At 42.4% G+C, this 21,010-nt stretch overlaps 1 protein-coding gene across 1 annotated transcript in view; it reads right to left on the reverse strand.

Annotated features, from left to right (window-relative positions):
- Positions 1-21,010, reverse strand: part of KIAA1549 — a 143,063-nt gene that overhangs the window by 68,995 nt on the left and 53,058 nt on the right. The window contains exon 2 of the mRNA XM_082279621.1: positions 776-3,454. Within this exon, the coding sequence (XP_082135747.1) occupies positions 776-3,454 (2,679 nt within the window). The remainder of the gene's footprint in view (positions 1-775; positions 3,455-21,010) is intronic.

The raw sequence follows: 21,010 nt of genomic DNA on the forward strand, positions 1-21,010 counted from the left end.
GCTCATTCTGCTTTATTTCTTACTACTGAATCTTAAGGGTAAAAAGTATTGCTCACCATGAAAATGCAGCACTTCTGCAGCTGCCTTGGATTAGTATGCTGGTATTGTTTTGTTAACAAGCTAGGAAAAGGCAGGAAAACACCAGAAAAGCAAACACAGATGCTAAGACAATTAATTTTGAAACACACTAATGTCACTTTTTCTGGTTACAAACACACCAAATCCAGTTGAAGGTAAGTATGGGAGGAGGTAAGATACAAACATAGGCTAGTACGGTAAAATTATAAAAATGGTAGTGAAACCCAAAAGTTTTTTAAACCAATTCTGCTCTTACATATTACAACATTACCTCACATGCAGGTGTTTATTTAATAAACAGCAGCAACAACTGAAAGGAGAAACTTACTCAGTCAGAACATTAAACAGTTTGGCAGAACAGTCCCATGACAGGAACATTCATTTACAACCGATGAAATGATAAAGCTGCCTCTAACTCAGCACACTTGCATGCATACATCAGCAATTTTAGAAGACAATTTCATTGTCTGTGCAGTGTAATGTATTTGTAACTTCCTATCACAATGGACTTTGTTCAAGTGAATGCTATTATTTTTAACAGTAAATGATAAACCAGTGCTTTTACAGCTCTTTGTCTAAATTTACGCTGTGTTTCTCTGAAAGGTTCACTTAGTTAATTCAAAATGTGCAATTCAGCTAGGGGGTCATGTTACAGTGGCTTCTGAAAAACAAAATGAAAATGTTGGGAATATCTTACCCGCAGTGACTAAGTAGGCGTCGGGAACAGTGATGTCGCAGACATATGGCTGCCTGGTAGTAGTCATGGCAGAGGTTACAACCACCACTTCAGACAGAGTAGTGGTCCTCAGAGGGGTGGAGGAGAATGTCCCCGGGCTGCCTGTAGCACTGGTGACAGTGGTGGAAGGAGCTGATGCATCAGCACCAGCAGTTACACTGCTTCCTGATGGAAGTTCATATCCAGGAGGAGGGCTAGCAGTCGGAGGAAATTGTGTGGGAGCAAATGACGAGGTCACAGACAGAGATGCTGTAGGAAAGGGCATCACGCTGATGGTGTCAGCGTCTGACATGAGATTGCCAGGGTCTGTGGGAGGAAAGGCTGTGGGGATGCTGCCCTTGCTGCCAGATGTTAAAAGCAGCGTGGGGTTAACTGTAGCACCAATATCCTCATCAGAACCCAGAGCAGTTGAAAGTAGAGATGAAGATACATTTAAGACAGGAGTTGCTGGAAAGGTAGTAAACGAAGAGATCAGATTTGTTTCACTGAGCAAGATGCTGCTGGTAACAGACTGGGTGTCGGAAGTGGGCAGCACCAGGGTAGGAACCACAGAGTGAGAGGTGGAGAGTGAAGGCTCCAACTGAGAGGTAGCTCCTGTGGCAGCTGAGGTAAACACAACTTCAGAGCCCACTGGCAGTACCGAGGATGCTTCCAGAAACATGGATGACTCCGAGTGAAAATCTGATGATGGCATTATTTCAGGAACCTGCTCATCTGGAAGGGATGATGCATTTGAATAAAAGTATGATGTTGAGCCAAGATGTAACTGAGACACCTCGGTGTCAGTGGCAGAGCTGACAGCGGTAGCTAAGTCCCAGCTGGTAACATCCAGAGAAAGTACTGATGTACCAGTCAACAAGGTCTGAGGTAAGAGTGTTGATAAATCACTCTGCATGACAGAGTAAGAATTCAACATGGTCAGTGATAAAGACAAGTAGCTAGATTCAGTAAGAAATGGTGTTGATAAAAGACTGGATGGAAAGTCTGAAATATTTAAAGACAGGTCATCCCTTGTAGATGTCTTGCCAAGCAAAACCACAGATTCTGATGGCATTAATTCTGGCAATTCCAGCAAGGTTGTCCTACTGATTGCAAATGATGCTACTGGCTCACTCTGGATGATGGTAGAGTCCAACAGAACAGTGGTGGCACCAGGAGGTTCTACATGAGTGCTAGGAGTCAAAGAAATTGTTTCCAGAACAGGAAGGGTCTGGGAAACAGAGATGTTCAGTGACATTTCCCCAGGGAGCTGATGGTAGGAAGGAGATATTGTTATAGGTGTTCTAGTGTCTGCAGTGCTTATTAAAAACATGCTTGAATCAGGGATTTCTGCGAATCTTGAAGAAAGTGAAACAACTGGTCTTGATGGAAAAGAAGTATCAAAAATCTCAGGTGTAGGTTCCTCTAATTCATACCCGTCAGTAATTATAGTTGTAAATGGAGTTATGCCTTGTACTTCAGAGGCTTTGATGGTCAAAGTTTCAACATAATCGCCTGAGCCCACATCATGTTCTGGGGAAAAGCCTGTTTCTGGCAGAAGTGACACTGAGTCACAATACAGACAGTAACTGTATGATCTCGTGTAAGGCACTGGACTCTTGAGCTCACTGACAAGCTCTGATTGACTTGGTATTTCTGAACCAGCAGGCAAATTTGGTGCTGCAGTGGAGAACTCACGTGTAAACGCGCTGGCATTAAGAACTGTATTAGAGTTCACGGAAATGGCAGCTGAGTCAAGAGGGAAAGACACAAGTGGAAGACTAATAGGAGAAAAAGCAGGCTCAGCACGGGCTGCTGAAGCTGGCGTGGCCCACGGAATGCTTGGAGGGGAGTAGGTCCTTCGATCGAGAGATTCTGCTGCCCTGCTACTCACATGGGTGTAAACATCACCATACAGGTCTGCATGTTGTGCTGTGGCATCTGGGGCCCCAGGGCTGGTTTCACCCAACAGCTTGAGATGAAGAGGCAATCCCTCTGGGGCAGCCCCAAAAGGCAGAGCTGTTAAACTTGCAGTAATGTTTTCCTGTGCCACAAGTCCCATCTCTGAAGGAATGGAAGTGAAAGGAACAGCTGTATTTGGAGGGTACAACAGCAAGTCTCTGCTTGCTGTTAGCGTTTCACGATCTGGTACAAAAGGCTTTAGTTCCGTAAGAGTGTAGCTGCGTTCAGGGACAGCACTCAACGGAGTCTTCTGCTGTGCTGTTTCTGGGATATCATACGGTGAAGAAAGGACAGATAATGAAGGTGTTAGCAACACAGTTTCTAACATTTCTCTTGATGGCTCTACTGTATTAACTGAGTGATGATCTGCTAAAACTGCAAAAGACTTCACTGGAGGAGTCCACTGTGCCTTTGAAAAGGAGCTAATAAATTCATCATCACTTAGGAATGCCTCACTGCTCGTTACATAGACATCTACCAACGGTGTACTTCTCCCTTCTGAAATCCTGGCTGTTTCTTCTTGGCTAAGTAAAGTCCCATCAAAGGAAGTAGCAACTGATGATAAAACTGTTTGAAGCAAATTACTTTCTTGGGACTCCAAAGTACTTTTTGCTAAGGCTGTTCGTGTCCTGCTGCCTGATATGCTTTCATGCACCGTTGAGAAAAAGGAAAAATTCTGCTGTTCCAAGGATCTCTCATCTAAATTAAGAGGGAGAGAAAAACAAAAGCCAAAACACAACAGATCAACACAAGTAGTAAGATCACTATGAGCAAACCTCACACAGAGTATTTCTGGCGACAACGCCCAGGATTCAAGGGTGAAGACAAAGCATCCCAGTAAGTAACAAACCTCCACAAGCAAGTCAGCATAAATAGTAAGATTTCTTGTGAAATCTTCATTCCTGGGAAATGAGCAGGACAACAAAAGCTCCTCTCACTGCACTGACGCATCTCTCTACAGCAGCACTCTAGTGAGCCCCGTGGAAGAGCAGAAAGTGGCTCCCTCTTACCTGTGCAAGGCTACAGGGCACAGCAGCTAATGGTCTCACAAAGCAAACACACCAGAAAGGGTAACAAGGAACACTGCAGGGGAAAATCTTACATAATTTTAGGTGTTTTGCTTTCCTTTAGTATAACTTCATTTCCTCTGATTTTATTATTTCTTAGTATTAAGGTCACTAGAAGATCTACTCTGTTTCACGAACCAGATCCTCCCTCTCGTATCAGAAGTAAGTGACACAAGAGATGAAGAGGTATTCCCTTTTCCATAGGGCAAATGTGGACCTGGTATCAACAACAAGAACTTGCTAACATGTTATGTTTACATAGGCTACCAATCATCCGAAGTCTGGCCTGTTAGCAGTCAGTGACAAATTGCTTCATTACACAATTGCCATCTTTATTCACAGCCCTCTACAGGACTGCTCCCTTTATAGGCCACCTGTAATAAAGCTTTCACTCCTCCAGCTCCCAGAGTTCACGTAGTAATGGCCAGGTTCAAACACAAAGGAGAAAAAACTGAGAATTCACAACGTATTTCAACAAACAAAATACTCTCCTCTCTCACAAAAGCACTCTTGGGTTACAGAGAAGATCTACATATAAGCTTTTCCTACCACAGACGAGTTTGGCAGAGAAAAGGTTGATTACTTCTCTGAAACATCAAGACTGGATTAACAGCATTCAGAGCTGAGTTATTAAAGGAAATCACAGAAAATTGCAGCAGAATAGTTTTCAAGGGTACACACAAAGGGTTCGTCCTTGAGTTATCTATCACGCCTGATCATTGTATTTTCATATGGGAGTGTCTAGGCAGTGCTGCTGGAACCTACTGGCAACACACATTAACAAGGCTGGGGGGGGCAGGAATTGCATCCAATTAAACCACCAGGGACCAGTTTAAAATAAAAACAAGCATACACAGTACAGAGTGCTGGACAAATGATACACAGTACACAGCTCAACTGCAACTACATCTGTAACCCTTGAGGGGATGCCCTGAACTCAGTAACCCATGGAAGCTCTTGCAGGAATAGCTCACCTATCTGTTTCCCAGTGTCTAACACCACTTTCCGGAGGTGATAAACTGCTGTACTTATCCCCTCCTCCCTGGTCTGTTTGCTAAACTCCTTGACAGAACTTTTCAAGTTCTGATGCACTGACTTGACAAATTTTGAAGGTGCTGATCTGAAAAGCACAACTACAAGAGTTAATGCTCAGAGCCAATACCACTCTACCACTAATCACACCTAACCAAATGAGTGCTGTGATTATATCCTTTTTTTTACAGATTCTGTGCACGTTTTGCAGCATAACAGATACTATTCTCTCAAGCAGTCCCAATTCATTTTTTCCTCCTGAAACTCACTGTAAATATTACCAGCTTTATGATGCTTAGTTGGTGTATGATGATAAAATATACTACTTTACAATGCTCTCGGGTGAACAAAGAAAACAAAATACAAGAAAAAAATCACTCTTGTAAAAGCTATGTAAGACAGGTAAAAAAGTCCATCCTCAGCCTCTTTAACAGAGGTCAGGTGCTTGAACACGACACAACGCAGAACAGTGCAGCCACCATGGAATAACCGCTTTCACAAGGAGTTAACATGAGTACCAGACAAAGCAGTTTCCAAGAAGCACAGAACCAAAATGTATCCCGGCACAGCTCTGCTAGCTGACCGAAAGTTGTTCAATGTTCTTTTTTCATTGCTAGAATCCTCCCTGGCCTCGCTCTTTTCTTTGATTTACGCTTCCAACCTTTACTTTTCTCTTTGTGACATTTTGAGTAAGCACAGAGTTACTAAAGGAAAAGACTTCCAAGGCTATGAAACAAACAGTGTCAAAATGAATCACTTCCCTCCCTACACACATGCACATTTCCTTTTAGGCAGCCCTATAAAGTCCTGTCCACCTTGGTGACACTTTGGACACCTAACCCTTGCTTACAGTGAGCTCTGCATTGCAGACAAACACGGAAACAGAGAAAGTACTCCTTGTTCACCACGGTTTCATGTTGTATATCCCTGCAGCAGTACACAAGGCAGCTGTGACAGCTTCAAAATAAAGAGCATGGTACACGTGGAGCTGATACAGCTGACAGTTAATAGGACCAGGCAGAGCTGAATACTAATACTAATTCTAATTAGTAACTGCACTTTTGATCAGGTATCGCCACAAATCTTTGACTCAAAGCTAGAGGTGATTCCACAAAAACAACTCTACTGCCTATCCATGTGTATGCTGTGTACCATCTTCTTCCTTCACTACAGAGAGCCCCTTTATTTTTGTTCAACTTGACAGGGGAGCTGTCACATGGCAAGATCCTGCTGGAAATAAAGAAATGTCACAGAAAAGATGTTCTGAAGAGTTAAGTGCATAACCCTAAGCTGTCCAACAGACATGCAGAAGAGGCAAGGTTTTAATTCTTTCTGACTTTAGAATATGCTTTTTAAAAATTTTTTTGGATGGCTTGATAATATTTTTTCCTTGAAAGACAAAGGAATAGTAAATAATAAATTCATCATACACTCGTGCCTTGTCTCTTAATGCAAAGAATCTTGCTGCTGATACCAGGAAAGAAAGAACACAACTTCTGAAATAAATGTTTCATTTTTTGAAGGAAAATATACTGTGTCTTGAGAAAGTTACAAGCTCTAGGACAAGGTAAGAGCAGTGTTACAGTAAGTGGAATGGGAAAAATTCATCTATGCATGTAGGTGAGCAAGTTCATGAGTCAATGTTCCACGCTATTTACTTTGCTTAGTGTTTTAGAAGCAGGGAGCATTAGTGATGTGCCATTAATAATACAAATTAGTGTTTTCTGTCAGCTCCACAGAACAGTGCACCACTTGAATAGCGCTTGTCTGAGCTGAGCGTGCGTCTCAGGGAGAGCAGATGGGACGCGTGGCAGATGTGTTTGGGAGCAGCCAGACAACCCACAAAGAGGCAGGAAAAGCAAAGGAAAAAGGGAAGGAGGAGAAGGCACACCACGGCATGACAATCGGCCTCATCAGTGCAGAGTGGCCGATCTGGCTGTACCGTGGGACAAAGGAAGCAGACAGATTGCACATGTTCTGGTGCATCTCAATGCCACGGCTGCACAAAGCTATTGATGACTATCAACGCCGACTTGTTTGTTTGCACAGCTGTTACTGTTGGGTGACGCTCCCCCTTTCCATTCCGAGGGGACGGATGGGCTCACATCAGACAAGCCCAACTCCGCCGGGCTGATAACATTATGAAAAAGAATAGATAGCTTAGGGAACAAAGCTGTGATCCCAAGCTACAGCAAAGGCAAGGAAACGCGAGCACTAGTGGCAGGGGCCACAGGAGTCACAGATGGCACCAGTACAATGCCACAGCTCAGACAATGACATTCGGGCACAGGAGGAGCAATAACAGGAAATCTGCTGGTGGCCTTGGGGTGGCAAACTCTCTGCTGCTCCTGCTGCCCCCCAAAACTGGTAGGAGTCACAAGCAATTCACAAGTATTGAAACCTGTCGCTGAGCAGAGCGACCCTGAAGCTGCCAGATGCGTATTTACAGAAGCACAGCCGTGCCCTGTTAAGGCTGCTGCAGACTTGTGTGAATTCGGGAAGGACAGAACTTTCTCACGACTACAGCAAAGGACTGCTGCACTCCACAGACTTCTTTGGTGACAAAAATATACCACGTCTGCTTGCCAGAAAACTACACGTGTTCATAAACCAGGAACTAGACTAGTCATTTTTCCAGAAAGCAATTAGAGGGATGCAGATTGCATCCTTCCTGTAGCTGCACTGCTAAGAAGTAATGTCTGCTCTATAACCTGTAATAAAGAAAAAAAAGGACGTTTCAAATATATATTTTTAATAATATACATGTATATTGATATGCTTTTATATTTTCTTCATTTATAACAAATACACTTTCATGTATTTTTTAAATGCAGGATCCAAATGTAATCTCACCTCTGCCACTGATATTTCATGTGACTTCAAAAAACTTGCACCACTTTTCTGCACTCTGCTGTTAAGATATGGCAATTGTACACCACCCCATTTGCCAATATTTACTAAAAAGTCAGTAATTCTCAATATTATCAAGATGTTAAATCATAGACAGGTACTAGCATGACAATAAACACAGGAAATCTTATCGTGTAATAAAAGTTAAACCTTAAGACTAGAACTAGTAATTTTCATTCTATTTTTTTTTTTTGAGAAACTAAGGTATGGCTAACAAAGTTTGCAAACAACAGAAAATTCCAGCAGACTAGCAGCAAAACAGTTCAAAACATGTATCACTTAAAAAAAAAATCTTCTGTGTACTAACACAATGACCAACAAAATTAAATTTTAGTAGCTGTATTTTTTAGGCAAGGAGAAAAATTGCTTTTATTGCTGCCCATTGTTTCAAACAGATGCATTTTAGGTAGAAAGCCAATCAATACTACATACATTCCAAATATTATGGTAAAATTCCTAACTAACTACATAACAGCAGCTCCCAAATCATTAAAGCTATGAGCTCGCTAAGAATATTCACCACTTGAAACAGTTCCCTGATTATGGGATAGAGTAGTATATCCCATTTAAGGGAAGCTTTTAATAAAATATATTTTAACCCTTTCTTCAAGAAATTGAAAGTAGGAAATTGAATGCAGCGTAATACTCAAGACCACCCAAGGGTAGAAAGAATGACAGATGCAAATATATCTTTAAAAAAATCCAAACTCTTCCTTCTACAGCTTAACACTTAATAACTTGCTAATTTATTTAACAGCATTTAGTTCAGCTTCCACCAAAAAGAGCTTGTATGCATTAGGTCATTGCAAAAAATTTATACAGCCCCCTTATGTAAGCCTCTAACTAAATTTCTTAGGTGTCTGGCTTGTAGGAAAATACCAGTCACAGAAGCATGTGCAGACGAAAAGCTGTCTGCTTTCTTCTCCGGGAGGCATTAAGCATGGATTGAACAGTGACAATAATTACCCCTGGCACACAAAAGCCAGGGAGAGGAGGGGATGGGAGCCTGCACTGTCCCTCCCTTCCCAATCTCCTGCTCACAGCTCCTCTGCAGGGCTCCCTGCAGATTTTGCAAGGTTCTGTTCCCTGGAGCATATGCTGCACCCCTGCCCAGTGCACCCTCAGGGCAGCAAGGGACACAAATCATCCAAAGTCACAACAGTTCTTCCTCAAAGATGTTGATTTTTCTCATTTTGAAAGAATCTCTCATCATTTACCAGATGCACTTAAGAATTTTAACTAATTAAGCTGCTCATACCACCTGAAAGGCTAAAAGAAAGAGAAAGTAATGAAATTGACAAATTATGCTATGTCTTGGCCTTCCTTCTCACTGTAGCTGATGAAAAATCTTCATGACAGAAAAATCTGTATTATGAGAAAAATAAATGTTACTAGGAAGCAGCAGGCAAAGCGAGTGCCGAGGTACACACATGCTCACTTTTACACACTTCAGGTTTTAATACACAGCCAAAAAAGAAGAGGAACATCTTAAAGTCATTCTTCACCCACATGCACAGCTGTGGCTCAGCTGCTGCCCAGGTGTAAGTAGACAAGAACCTCCCCCTGTTGCACAGCAAATAAGCACAAGCTTCCATCTCTGTACAAGGAGAAAAAGTGCACCAAAGCACAAAGGGGCAAACATAAACCCGTGCCTGTTGGCCAGCAGAGCTGATGAACGCTTTGTAAAGAAAGAATTTTAGTACAAGGCAGCCTAACTGCATTTCATAGGCCAGTCAAAAAATACACCATGAAATCCTCATGAATTTTTGCTTTTGGCAACCAGTATCAGTGAACCTGTAATACCAGCCACTGCCATTGACATTTTCTTTCTTCTCCAACATTAAAGCCACCCTAAAAACTTCCTTTAGGACACTTGCTGGTAACCATCACGTTAAAGAGCTGTAGGCAGTGTGAGATTCCAACTTCCACGGCATGGCCGATGGAAGAGCTCAGGAGAAAACTTGCAATCTATGCTCTGATCCAGGAATCTTCCTAACACATCCACTGCTGAAGCAGAGCAGGACCCTGTAGTAGTTTACAGTAAATGGTAGACTAAAAGAAAAAGAACCCACGGCTTCTCTTTATTTCATACCACTATAACACTTTCTGTTTTTCATGAAGGAGATCAAAAACCGTGCAACCCAAGGGATGCTTTCTGTAACAAAAGGTAACAGGTAGACCACCAGATCGGGCAACTAAAGGGAGGAGAACATACAGAGGGGGTCAGAGTGAGCCACCTCACCATCCACTCCATAAACACAAGTACACAGCGAGAGCCACCTCCCAAACATCATTACAACCTTTGGAAAACCATGACTCAGCTAAGAAGTGGGCTGGGAACAAAGCCCATGCACAGAACAGTTTGTTATGCCTACACAACACCTGCAATCCTCAAGGAGACAGAAATCCTCACTTGTGGAACTGCATGAAGCTCTTACAAGATACCTTAAGCTGACAGTCCCTCTCTAGAACTCCCCTGAAACAAAGCCATGACAATTCCTACCCTTCCCAACATCTCAGAGGGGAGAAAAATAGATGTTTCTGATACAGAAGCCTTCCATGGCCACTATGCCTTCCTGCAGATCATCCCCCACAGCTGAGGAAAGCAGTGGCTTCATGCAGAGCTTGGTGCTCTAACACGACTGGCTGTCTGGCCATGCACACACAGGCACAGAAACCGCAAATCAAATCCTAGTTCGAAGTGTAGCTTTTGCTGGGAGCGTTCATGCTTTTTTTGGCACTTAGTTGTACATGACATCATTGTGTGGGAAGCCATATGTTAGAGATAAAGTACACACAAACTCGAATTGACTTTACAAATGTTAATTCTAAGAAAAACTCTCATCAGATTTGCTCATCGGGATAACCAGGTCACATTTTTAAAATGGGAAAGCTTTCCTTCCCCCCACTTCCTTTCTTTTTTTCCCCCCTTTTTAATTGCTCTCTGCACAGCAACTTGATTTTTAGTCTCTAAGCAGCCAGCGTCAGTTTTCATTCAACTTGAATGACTAGTCAAAAGCTTTATGCTTATACTCAACACTGCAGTGTCCACCAAAATGCAGATCCCGGAAGCTTTTAAAAAGACCAATTAAATTTCTATTAGCCTCTTTTTTAGGGCAGATGACAGATCAGTGAGTGGCATTTTGCACACAAGCAAAAAATACATCCTTAAAACAAAATAATTTTACTTCTTACACTGCATTATCACTACAAAATCTCTACAAGCCATGAAGTGACAGAGAGCCTGAAGACAAGAGTAACTGTCTAATTAAAACAGAACCTACGCTGTATCCTAGAAACCCAGTTATCCACAGGGACTCTCTTCATTGACACATATCCTTAACTGTGCTGTGCTGACAAAGGAAAAATGCCCTTGACTGAGCTTTAAGTTGCTCAGATCAGCAGGCTCGCTGCTCCAAAATCCTGTTACATTAAGGAATAAATGGAAGTCCCAACCTGCAGCACCTACAAGCAGCTCCTGTGAGAGGCTACTTCACCAGGCTTCCGTCACAGACACAAAAGCATGGTGAAAAATCTGAAGATGAGATTTTCAGCTGGCAGGGTACCATCACTCTGTACTGAACTCAGAACAACAACTTCATTGCTCCGGGGCCAGATCACAACAATATGCTTAATTTTTCAAACAGTTGTATATGCATAAGCAAATAATACCAAAAAGCTCCCGCACAGTCGGATATGAAGGCATTTAGTGGTACTCGCAGCATGTATCACTTGGCAAATCAAGGCACATGAGAGAGAATCTGTCAACGCATTTTCACAGGAAAAGGAGATTTCAAAGAAAAGCTGGGAAAGAGAACAGAACAGTCCCAGCTATCCCAGCCTTTGAGGCTGAAAATAAGCATTCCACCAACTGAGTGCTGAAAAACATGGAAAGAAAAGGGACATTCAGAGAGATGGAACAGAAATTCAAGAAGCACTCACTTTAAGTAGAGGTTACCTAAGCTTTTGCTTTACAATGTGCAATTGTTATTGATCTTGACCTCATTTGGAAAAAGTGAAATTTTAAAAAAACCTATAAAAAAGAGAGTAACTGCGTAACACCAAAGATCAAACTTCTGTCTTAATTCATATCCACAGAACTTCCAGAAGACAATTCCCTGGCAAAATTACTAGAAAAGAAGAAAGAAGGCAACAGAAGTATTATTTTGAACAATAAGACCCACACAAAAACTTAACCAAGACAAACAAACGAAAATGACCTTCTCTATAGGCCGTCACGCTTAGGCATCCACAGTACAAAATAGACAAATTCAATGCAGATATCCTTATTAGAGATTCTGGAACTGCACTGGCTTTAAGAATAATTATGCTATCAAGTAATATGTTTTGCTGTGCAAGTATTTCAAGATTTAGCAACTCATTCTCATCTTTTCATCCTCCTCAGCCACATACTCAAAAGATGACAAGTAAAGAAACTGCAGTAGCTCACATCTGAAGAGAAATGAAATTTGCCCGAAGTGTTTTCTTCCGTGTCCTTAATGCAATCCAACAGCCCTAATCACTGGTCTCAGAGCACTCTGCTGGAAACAGGTTATCCTAAGCTACTGCTGCCTAAGCTTCCAGACCTGGGACCAAGTTCATGACCAACACAAATGAGTTCAGCTCTGCCAGCTCCAGCCAGGTTAGATCCTCTTTTCCCAGTACAGAAGTTGGCGAAGCTGTGACACCACCAGTCATCAGACATACCTACTAAGATACCCAGGATTCTAAAGTGTGAGTCTTCTATTTCTTAGTACTCTTAGTCTCTACTTGCTTTAGAGTTGTGTGGCACTCCAAACTTAGCATAAAGAAGTTATGGATACTAAACTCTCCAAGTTATGGCAGTAAGACAATCCTGTAATAAGAACTACAGTTTCTCCATGGCCCTAAAAACTTCATAGCCTCAGTTAACAACAGAAAAGAAAAAAAGAGTGTAAATATTATGTTAGTAAGAGTAGCAGAAATAAACCATAAAAGGATCTGCTGGAGAAAACAATGAATATATAGATAATCCAAAAAGAGAATCTAAGCACAGATTACATATTTCTTACTAGAAATATGCATAGAAGAACCAGAAGGTAACAAAACAACTGCCAAGAGAAGTATATGGGAGTGGAAAGCATTACATAGTCCTGCTTTATGGGGCAGTCTGCTCACAGCATTTTTTACAGGAGCAATATCTCTTCAGGAACATCACAAAGTAAAACTTTCTAAATAATATATTGAGAAATACACCAGAAAGAGAACAATAAAAAGAGCAGGCAAGGAATGTCCTCTTACCAAAACTTAACACACACCAGCCAAGTGAGAAACAATCTTGGGAAACAGATCCATTCATGTGCCTTTCTCAGGCAGGACTACCAGCAGAGCAACTGAAACACGTTTCAGAACAACTAAGCATTAAAGAAACCAAAAAACCACAGCACAACCTGGAGAAGATGTTTGTGTTGTAACTGCCATTTGTTAGAGGCATGCAAAAAACCATATTTATCTTAAAGCAGCAAGGAGAAAAAAAGTGGGCAAGGCATCATGCACAGGTGGATAAAAACAGCCAGACTGACACATTCAGTAACAATCACTGTGCACTTATCACCTTGGGTGACAATGACTACTCGAGATCCTGGAGTACAGCACCACGTTAGCTTGGCTGGGAATTGTTACCAAAGCGAGTGATGACACTGAAGAAGTGATGCTTCTAAGTCCTTCACAGGACGTCTCCTGGTCCTTAAGCTCCCTGGGTCATCTCATCCCTTCACTTCTCCATAGGCTCTACTGTGGAAGACTGCATAAGGTTCCGAACTCCCTCCATTACTGCTCAATAAAGCTACAGACATGAGACCGTGAGGGCTGTAAATTGCAGCACACATTGATTAAGCACAGGCCCACAGGCACCACTCCGTGTACCACACGTGGCACTGCTGAAAGAAGTCTCCACTGATAACAAAACTGGCCCAGGTTTAGAAGCTCCTCGGGTGAATCTCACATCTGATTAAAACCATCCTCATTGCCATGCGCATTGGAGAAAGCAACTGGGAAACAGGGCTGAGATACATTCTGGCTGCAGAGTCTCCAAGACAAAGACTAATAAAAAAACCTAGAGTAAAAAAGACTAATAAAAAGAATAATATCTAGAACAGCAAACATAGGTCTCATGAGAATACAGGCTTCTCTTCAATTCAGACCTTGGTGTTTGTTTTGGGACAATCAGATCTACATTTTAGGACAACCTGGAAGATTAAACCAGTGAAGTTGTGGTGAGTTCCTTCATCGTGTGGAACCCCTCAGAACAGTACACAATATTTTTAGAAGCTGAAACATATACACTTTAGATTCCAAGGAAACTTAGATGTGTGGGGTTTTTCCCTTTATGATGTGGTCAACCTATCTACTTTAAAAAATATTGTCATATTGAACCTGTTGAACTACCAAGTTCCTTACATCTGTGGCACACTCAGGACAGCATACTATGTTTGGAAGCTGCACCAGCTGACCATTGGATTCTAAACTGAATTTAGAAGTTGGGGGTTGATGTCACAAATAGCTTTAACCTTTTTACTTAAAAAATACCCTGCACTGAAACTGGGGCTGCCAGTGTTCTCCACAAGGTGCCATACATTTAAAGCACTTCCCTTTCCTTTCCAAAACTTTCCCAGAGGAAGGAAGTAAATTCAGTTACATCTGTATTGAGACAGAACTGTGGGAAAGCAAAAGTTCCGTTTTCTAGGGAATCATGACCTGAGTTTCAAGAATAAGAACACAAAGGAGAGGCAAGGCTGATTCACGTTTTATAATTTGCAAATAGATATGATTTTCCAAGATAAAGATCAGATCTCTTTTTGATCACAGAGCTATTCTGCTTTAGTGCGTGCTTAGTACAATTTAAAATAATTGCAGGCTTCTTACGTTGATTTAAAAAAAAAATTGGCCTATCAACACCATGTCTCCAAATAAAAATGAAATTATTGCATGTATTATTAACTACTTCCACTTTTATCCAAGATAATGTTAAAATACACAGTACCATTGGATAAAAAAATAACACTGATCTGATAATTTCCATAGTGTATCAGCCTTAAGAAATTTCTGTTCAGAAGAGTTCTATTTGAACATGAAACAGCTTCAAAAGAAAGGGGGAAAATACACTAACATTCTCTAGAAAGTTATCAGTTATTTGTGATGGAGTATTTACAATGTACATAAATGCTGTTTCATATATCCCTTAGAAAGTTGGAAAATCCACACCTGCCTTAAAGGACAGAGGCTGCTAAAGGACAGCACATGAGGTATAACCAAACATTCAGCTGACCCCGGCTCCTGTACATTGGGATCCTTCCCCTTTCTTAGCTGAAGGGCTGAACTGAAGATCCTGGTTGACTGCTGATGCATTTCTTCTCTAGTAACCTAATCCCAGGAAATAACATTACACATAGTAACTACATGCCCACACCTTACAAACCGCCAGAAAGTGCTGAGACACCCCAAATGAAATTTTTTGAAGCAACTACTTCAAATACTGTTAAATAAATAAATAAAATTATCTCATGAGGAAATACTTTCCTATGGAGAAGAGCAGCCCCAAGTAATAAAGTCTTCTGTATGAAGTTGATTTCAATTATTTAAGATGCTGCACCATGCATATGGCTAATTTTTCCCCTCACCAAAGCTTGCCCTTTCACAAGTCACACTGCCTAAGTGTCCATGATCAAAAGAGGCCAGTGTCTGTGGATCACAGCACACATACTCTGTACTGCTTTGGCCTGCATAGCCAAACTAGCATAAAATTTTTATTTATGCTAAAGGAAAGCAGGTCGGTCTTACACGAGTTGTGAGCTACAGTTTACTCTATTTTGTTCTCTGTGCTTTCAATTCCCCCCATACCAAGCAGTCACCTGGGAGTGGACTTCTAGCCTAATTATCTCTAACTGTGATATTCCCACTATCCCAGGAAAACTCTCTTGCTGTAAACTGACCTAATATAGAGACTGGCACAAGTACAGCTACCACAGACTTAACACATATTTTTTTCCACTTCCTGGATAGAAAAAACCACTCCAACGAGGGTTTTCCCCCAAAGAATAATTAGAATACGTGTTGGGGTCCCTTCTCCCCTGCCATGGAGCCCTGGGAGAGGGGCCCTGGGGGGAGGCATGGGGTTTTCCTGGCCCTGGTCAGCCTCGTTCCCCATTGGTTGGTTTGTGTTTCCCGGCACGGGCAAAGGACCCTCGGGTCCCGTGACTGAGGAGTTCCCCAGCAGATCCCAGCCATGCGGCTGGAGAAATAAACATCTCTGAAACATCTATCAAGAATCGGTCCATAGATATTTCTTTTCCACAGGCCTCGTTGTCTGATACACGTGTTGCAGGATCCCCATTGCAACAAATGGTGGGTAATGGGAGCAGAATGACCCCTGATCCCTGCAGCGACTGATTTGTGAGTAAACTCTGGATTTCTCTTCTTGTTTTTGTTTTGCTGTTCCATCTCTAAACTATGGAGGAACCGTGGAAAGACTCTTGGCTCTCAGAGCCGCATATGGACATTTATCTTAAACTTGAAAAGATTCTTGAACAACAATTTGTAAATTTTAGCTTAATTCAAGCTCAAAAGGAACTGAAACATTTCCTTTCATGGTTGTTTAAGAACTTTTTCTACATTTCTTGAGATGTGATTCTTACCAAAGATTTTTGGAACACCGTTTGGACACGGTTAATTTCTGAGTCAAAATACATGCCAATGGAAGAATATTTTCGTGAATATTATTTAATTACCGAGACTGTTGAGCAATGTCAGCTGTGTCCTGGTGAAGGGAAGCCTGGCTCAGGGACCGTGCGACCCAGGCCATGTGGACCGAGCCCTCTCCGAGCAGCAGCGAGGCAGTTCCCGCGTGCGGGCGGAGAGGTGTGAGCCGCAGTGTCGGTGGCGGAGCGAGGCACGGCGGGACCCGGCGGTGCCCTCATGGCCCCACACAGCGCGTGGTGGAGCGAGCCCCGGGAACGCCCGGCCGAGAGGGGCAGCGGCTGGCGGCGGTGGAGTGGAGCCGTGCCCAGCCGAGACGCGCGCTGGAGCAGGGCGGGAGGGCGCCGCAGCTCGGGGGCCCGGCCGAGACATGGGGGTGGCCCCAGGCAGCGGCAGCGCAGCTGAGAGCAGAGGAGATGGCGCACGGGGAGCTGAGCGGCGCAGCCCGGCCCGCGCGGTCCTGAATGCGACCCCGGGAAGGGCACGCAGGCACGAGCAGCCCTGGCGGCCCCAGCAGCCCTGGCAGTTCCAACACAGGAGCGAGTGAAAGCAAAAGAGAAAGCAAAAACGCAGCGAGACAGAAAACAGCAGCTACTCGGAAAAAGGAAAAAATCACCATAGCTAAGGTTTTAGGAATAGTAAAATGGTATAATGTTAAACAAAATTATGGTTTTACAACAAGATGTGACAGCCAAGAGGACATATTCGTTCATAGAACTGCTATTAAAAAGAATAACCCTGAAAAATACATCCCAAGTTTAGGAGATGGAGAAGTGATAGAGTTCAAAATCGTGCAAGGTAGAAAAGGGTTACAAGCATCGCAGGTCACTGGGCCTGATGGTGTTTCTGTAAAAGGCAGTATATATGCTAAAAATCGTAGTCATGTTAGACAGTATCTCCATTGTAAGCCCCCCCTAGAGTCTCCCTTTCCTAATCCCACCTTTCCCTTTTACCCTATGTCCTATTACCCCCAGTGTGTTCCCAATCCGTTTTTTCACCGATGGTTTCCCTCACAAAACCATGCCTTTGCCAATTGTTTCCCCAAAATCCCTTTCCAATGATGAGTGGAGGATGAAGAGGGGGAGGGATGAAATTAACTATTGTTGTTTAGCGTTCCAACAGGTAAAAATGGAAGAAACCCTCTCCTGCCTCAGTTTCCCCACAAAGCATGTCTGGAGCATCCTGTCTCCCTTCTGTCAGCCTTAAGATATTCCAGAGAATCTGTTTGGACATTTAAAGACTCAGGAGGGTGGCTTGTTTTGAAACTGTTCTTGTTATGTTTATCCAGTTGTTTTCAACGTTAAGTTTTAAATCTCTTTTTGTTAAAAATAAACAGGTGAAATGTTGGGTCCCTCCCCCTGCCATGGGGTCCTGGCAGAGGGGCCCTGAGGGCACAGGCACGGGGTTTCTCTGCCCCTGCTCAGCCTCGTTCCCATGGGTTGGTTTGTGTTCCCCTGTGCAGGCAAAGACCCTCGAGTCCCGTGACTGAGGAGTTCCTTGGCAGATCCCAGCCATGCGGCTGGAGAAATAAACATCTCTGAAACAGCTATCAAGAACCGGTCCATAGATATTTCTTTTCCACAGGCCTTGTTGTCTGATACACGTGTTGCAGGATCCCCACTGTAACAAATACATTATTTTGAAAACACGGGGAAGTTTCTGTTTTAAGTGGACCAGGTGGGGGTCAAAAAGGTCTAAAGAAAAGACTTTGGAATGCATGAGCTTGGTTATCCTTTGCTTTTAACCTTACACGGGTACTCACAGAGTTGTCAAGCGCTGTTATCCTAACCTGGGGAAGTATGCACACAGAACTTTAACTGTCTACACAGAGAATTCAGTTCATGAACTAATACTTGACTCGCCCAGGAAAGGATGTGGTAGATAGAATCTGTTAATTAAAATGAAGAGAGAAAATGCACTGCAAGCATGATAAGTTTGAGCTTTGCTTTCAAATGCATAATATTTAAACATTTCCATTTGCAATTATCTGAGCCTTATTCAACACTTGGAATAAGATTTTTCTTTTCTGTGCAGATTTTCTCCTGCAGGGCCAACATTATATGGCACCCACCACAGTGGTACAACTCAGCAGTGCTAAGCAAAGCCCCTTGAGTGCTTTAGTAAACAGTATCTCTCACCCACCTGACTGCATAAGGTTCTTCAGGAAGGGATACAAACCCAAGTGGGTTGTCTCATGCTATGATACTAGAAAAGGAATTAAATGAGCTTTTTGTGTGACTTTGTCTAGTTTTAGATGCTGCACTTAAGGAAAAATACGGTCTAATTACAAAGAATCCAAAGAAAAGTAGAAGAGTGGATGGACAGAGGTGCTCCAATGAGGAAACAACTGGGATAAAATTGGGATTAATCATCCCAAAAGAAAAATTATAAGAGTGTGAAGAGAAGGTGCAGAATAAAACATGCCAGTTGTTTTCAAGCTTATGTAAAACTATAGAAAGGAGGAATAATCTCTTTTCCACATCTATACTGGACAGCTCAGCAGTACTAATAGCCATGAGGATGAGTTTTCCAAAGGCTGATGTCACGCTGTATCAGAAAGGATTGCTCCAGATGGTGCAGGAGCCTCCATCACTACAGGTCTTTAAGAACAGTTTAAACAACCACATCCAGAATTATAATTTCAGCTGATTCTTGCTTTGAGACTTCTTTCAGCCATGTTTCCTCTGATCCAGGCTGTTCAGATGCACTGTAAACAAAAATCAATGTCACATTTTAAAGCTGCATGGCTAAGCATTCTGTCCAGTTTCTCATACATAGCAAAGCTGTTTAAAAGAAAATAAACCAACAGGCTGTGCTTATGAACATCCAAACTTTCCTGCTACTCGAGAAAGGAATCTCTCCAGGATATGTGAAACCAAAAATATTAGCTTATATATCGTGAGATATATAGATAGAAAAATATATGTATTTTCACCATAAACATGAGGCTGCCAAGGAAAAGGTAAACTAACACACTTAAAGGTACGCTGAGCAGGGATTTTAATTAGTGATTATAGGGAATTCCCTAATCCTAACTGGCAATTAGTTGCCCATGGGTAGTAAGCAAAGTGCATAGAACTAGAAGAGCAACAGAACAATATGTTCTGTATTCAGCTGGATAAAAGCATATACAAACAAATTCACACCACTGAGGACTTGGCAGTGAAAGGGACCAGTGTTTGAAAGCAGTATGTGTAGGACTTAGTCACCAGTTGTGCATCCTTTGTGGTGAATGTGTTATTTACAGCATCTCTAAACAACCACAGAAACTCATTATAGAAGCACAACTTGTCTAGCTGTGCTTTCAGGGACCCTTCTCAAGTGAGGCAAGCCTCCAATTTCTCTTTCTTGCCTTCCAGCATTGCCCATTCCCTTTCAAAGGCCAGACTGTTCAGTCCTTGATTACAACTGGAATAAAAAGTCAAATGTTATGAAAGACTCAAAAAAAACAAGTAGCATTTCCACCTGTAAGCAAATCACAGCTGATGTTCAGCTTCCCAAAATTTGTTTCCACATCTTCGTACAACCATGCAAAAGCAGAAAGAAAATATAACCAGTTTTAGTTATAACCACAAACATTTTAAAAGCATTTAGTACAAATATCCATGCAATTCTAAGGTGAAAGAAGTCATCCCCATCACAAACATTCCAGTCTTTACCTCATGAGGCTATTTCACCCTCTCCTTCCCTCCCCTGCTGCTTCCCACAATACCTACAGCAAGGATGAAACCAAAGTAATGAAAAATGTATTTTGAGCTGCTTTGGACTCTTACAGCTAGCAAAGAAGTTTCTTCAGCAGCCTAGGCTGTGGTTATCCTCAGCTGCACTCCCAACACCTGCTTGGGCCTCCAAAACTACACACATTTTTATCAGCTAGGACTGCCCTGCTAACTGAGATTAAGAGCACAGTAAGACAGTTCCTGCTGATGTGGAATGCTTTAAATTCCTATCACTGCTGACAAAAATGGTGTGAGATAAATTTCTGAGCACATACTGCATGCTGCACTGAAAATTGTCACCCCCCTCCCCACCCTCCCACCCCCAAACTTATGCTATGTGATGCTTCCACCTGAAAAACTCAGATGAAAAATGGGCATGGACAGTTACACTTCTGTGCTGTAGGGTCAAGGCTCTGGTGCTTGCAGCAGCACTGGTTATTTCAACTGGGAAGGCAAGAGAGGCTTCTCTTTATGTGGAAGTAAAACTGTAAGAAAATCTATACATGTCTTGCCCTTAGAGATAGAGCTGTTCTAACACTGCCATCCTAGGATCAAAGAAGTGTGGTTCTTTGTGGTTCTTCTCTAGTTTAATACATTGGCTCCCAACAGGCTGAATAGTTAAAATGGGAACCCTTGGTGATGCTTCAAGGTATAGCAGGTGAAAGATATTTTGCTTTTACTTGCTGTTTTGTGGCACCATGTACAGGGCCCCAACAGAGACTCCAGGCCTTGGCAATACCTATTCCATGAAAACCTGCTTCATGAAAATTACACTAAGTACTGGTAGGAGTTTT

This window comes from Coloeus monedula (assembly GCF_965178545.1).
Source record: "Coloeus monedula genome assembly, chromosome: 4".
Classification (NCBI taxonomy): Eukaryota; Metazoa; Chordata; class Aves; order Passeriformes; family Corvidae; genus Coloeus; species Coloeus monedula.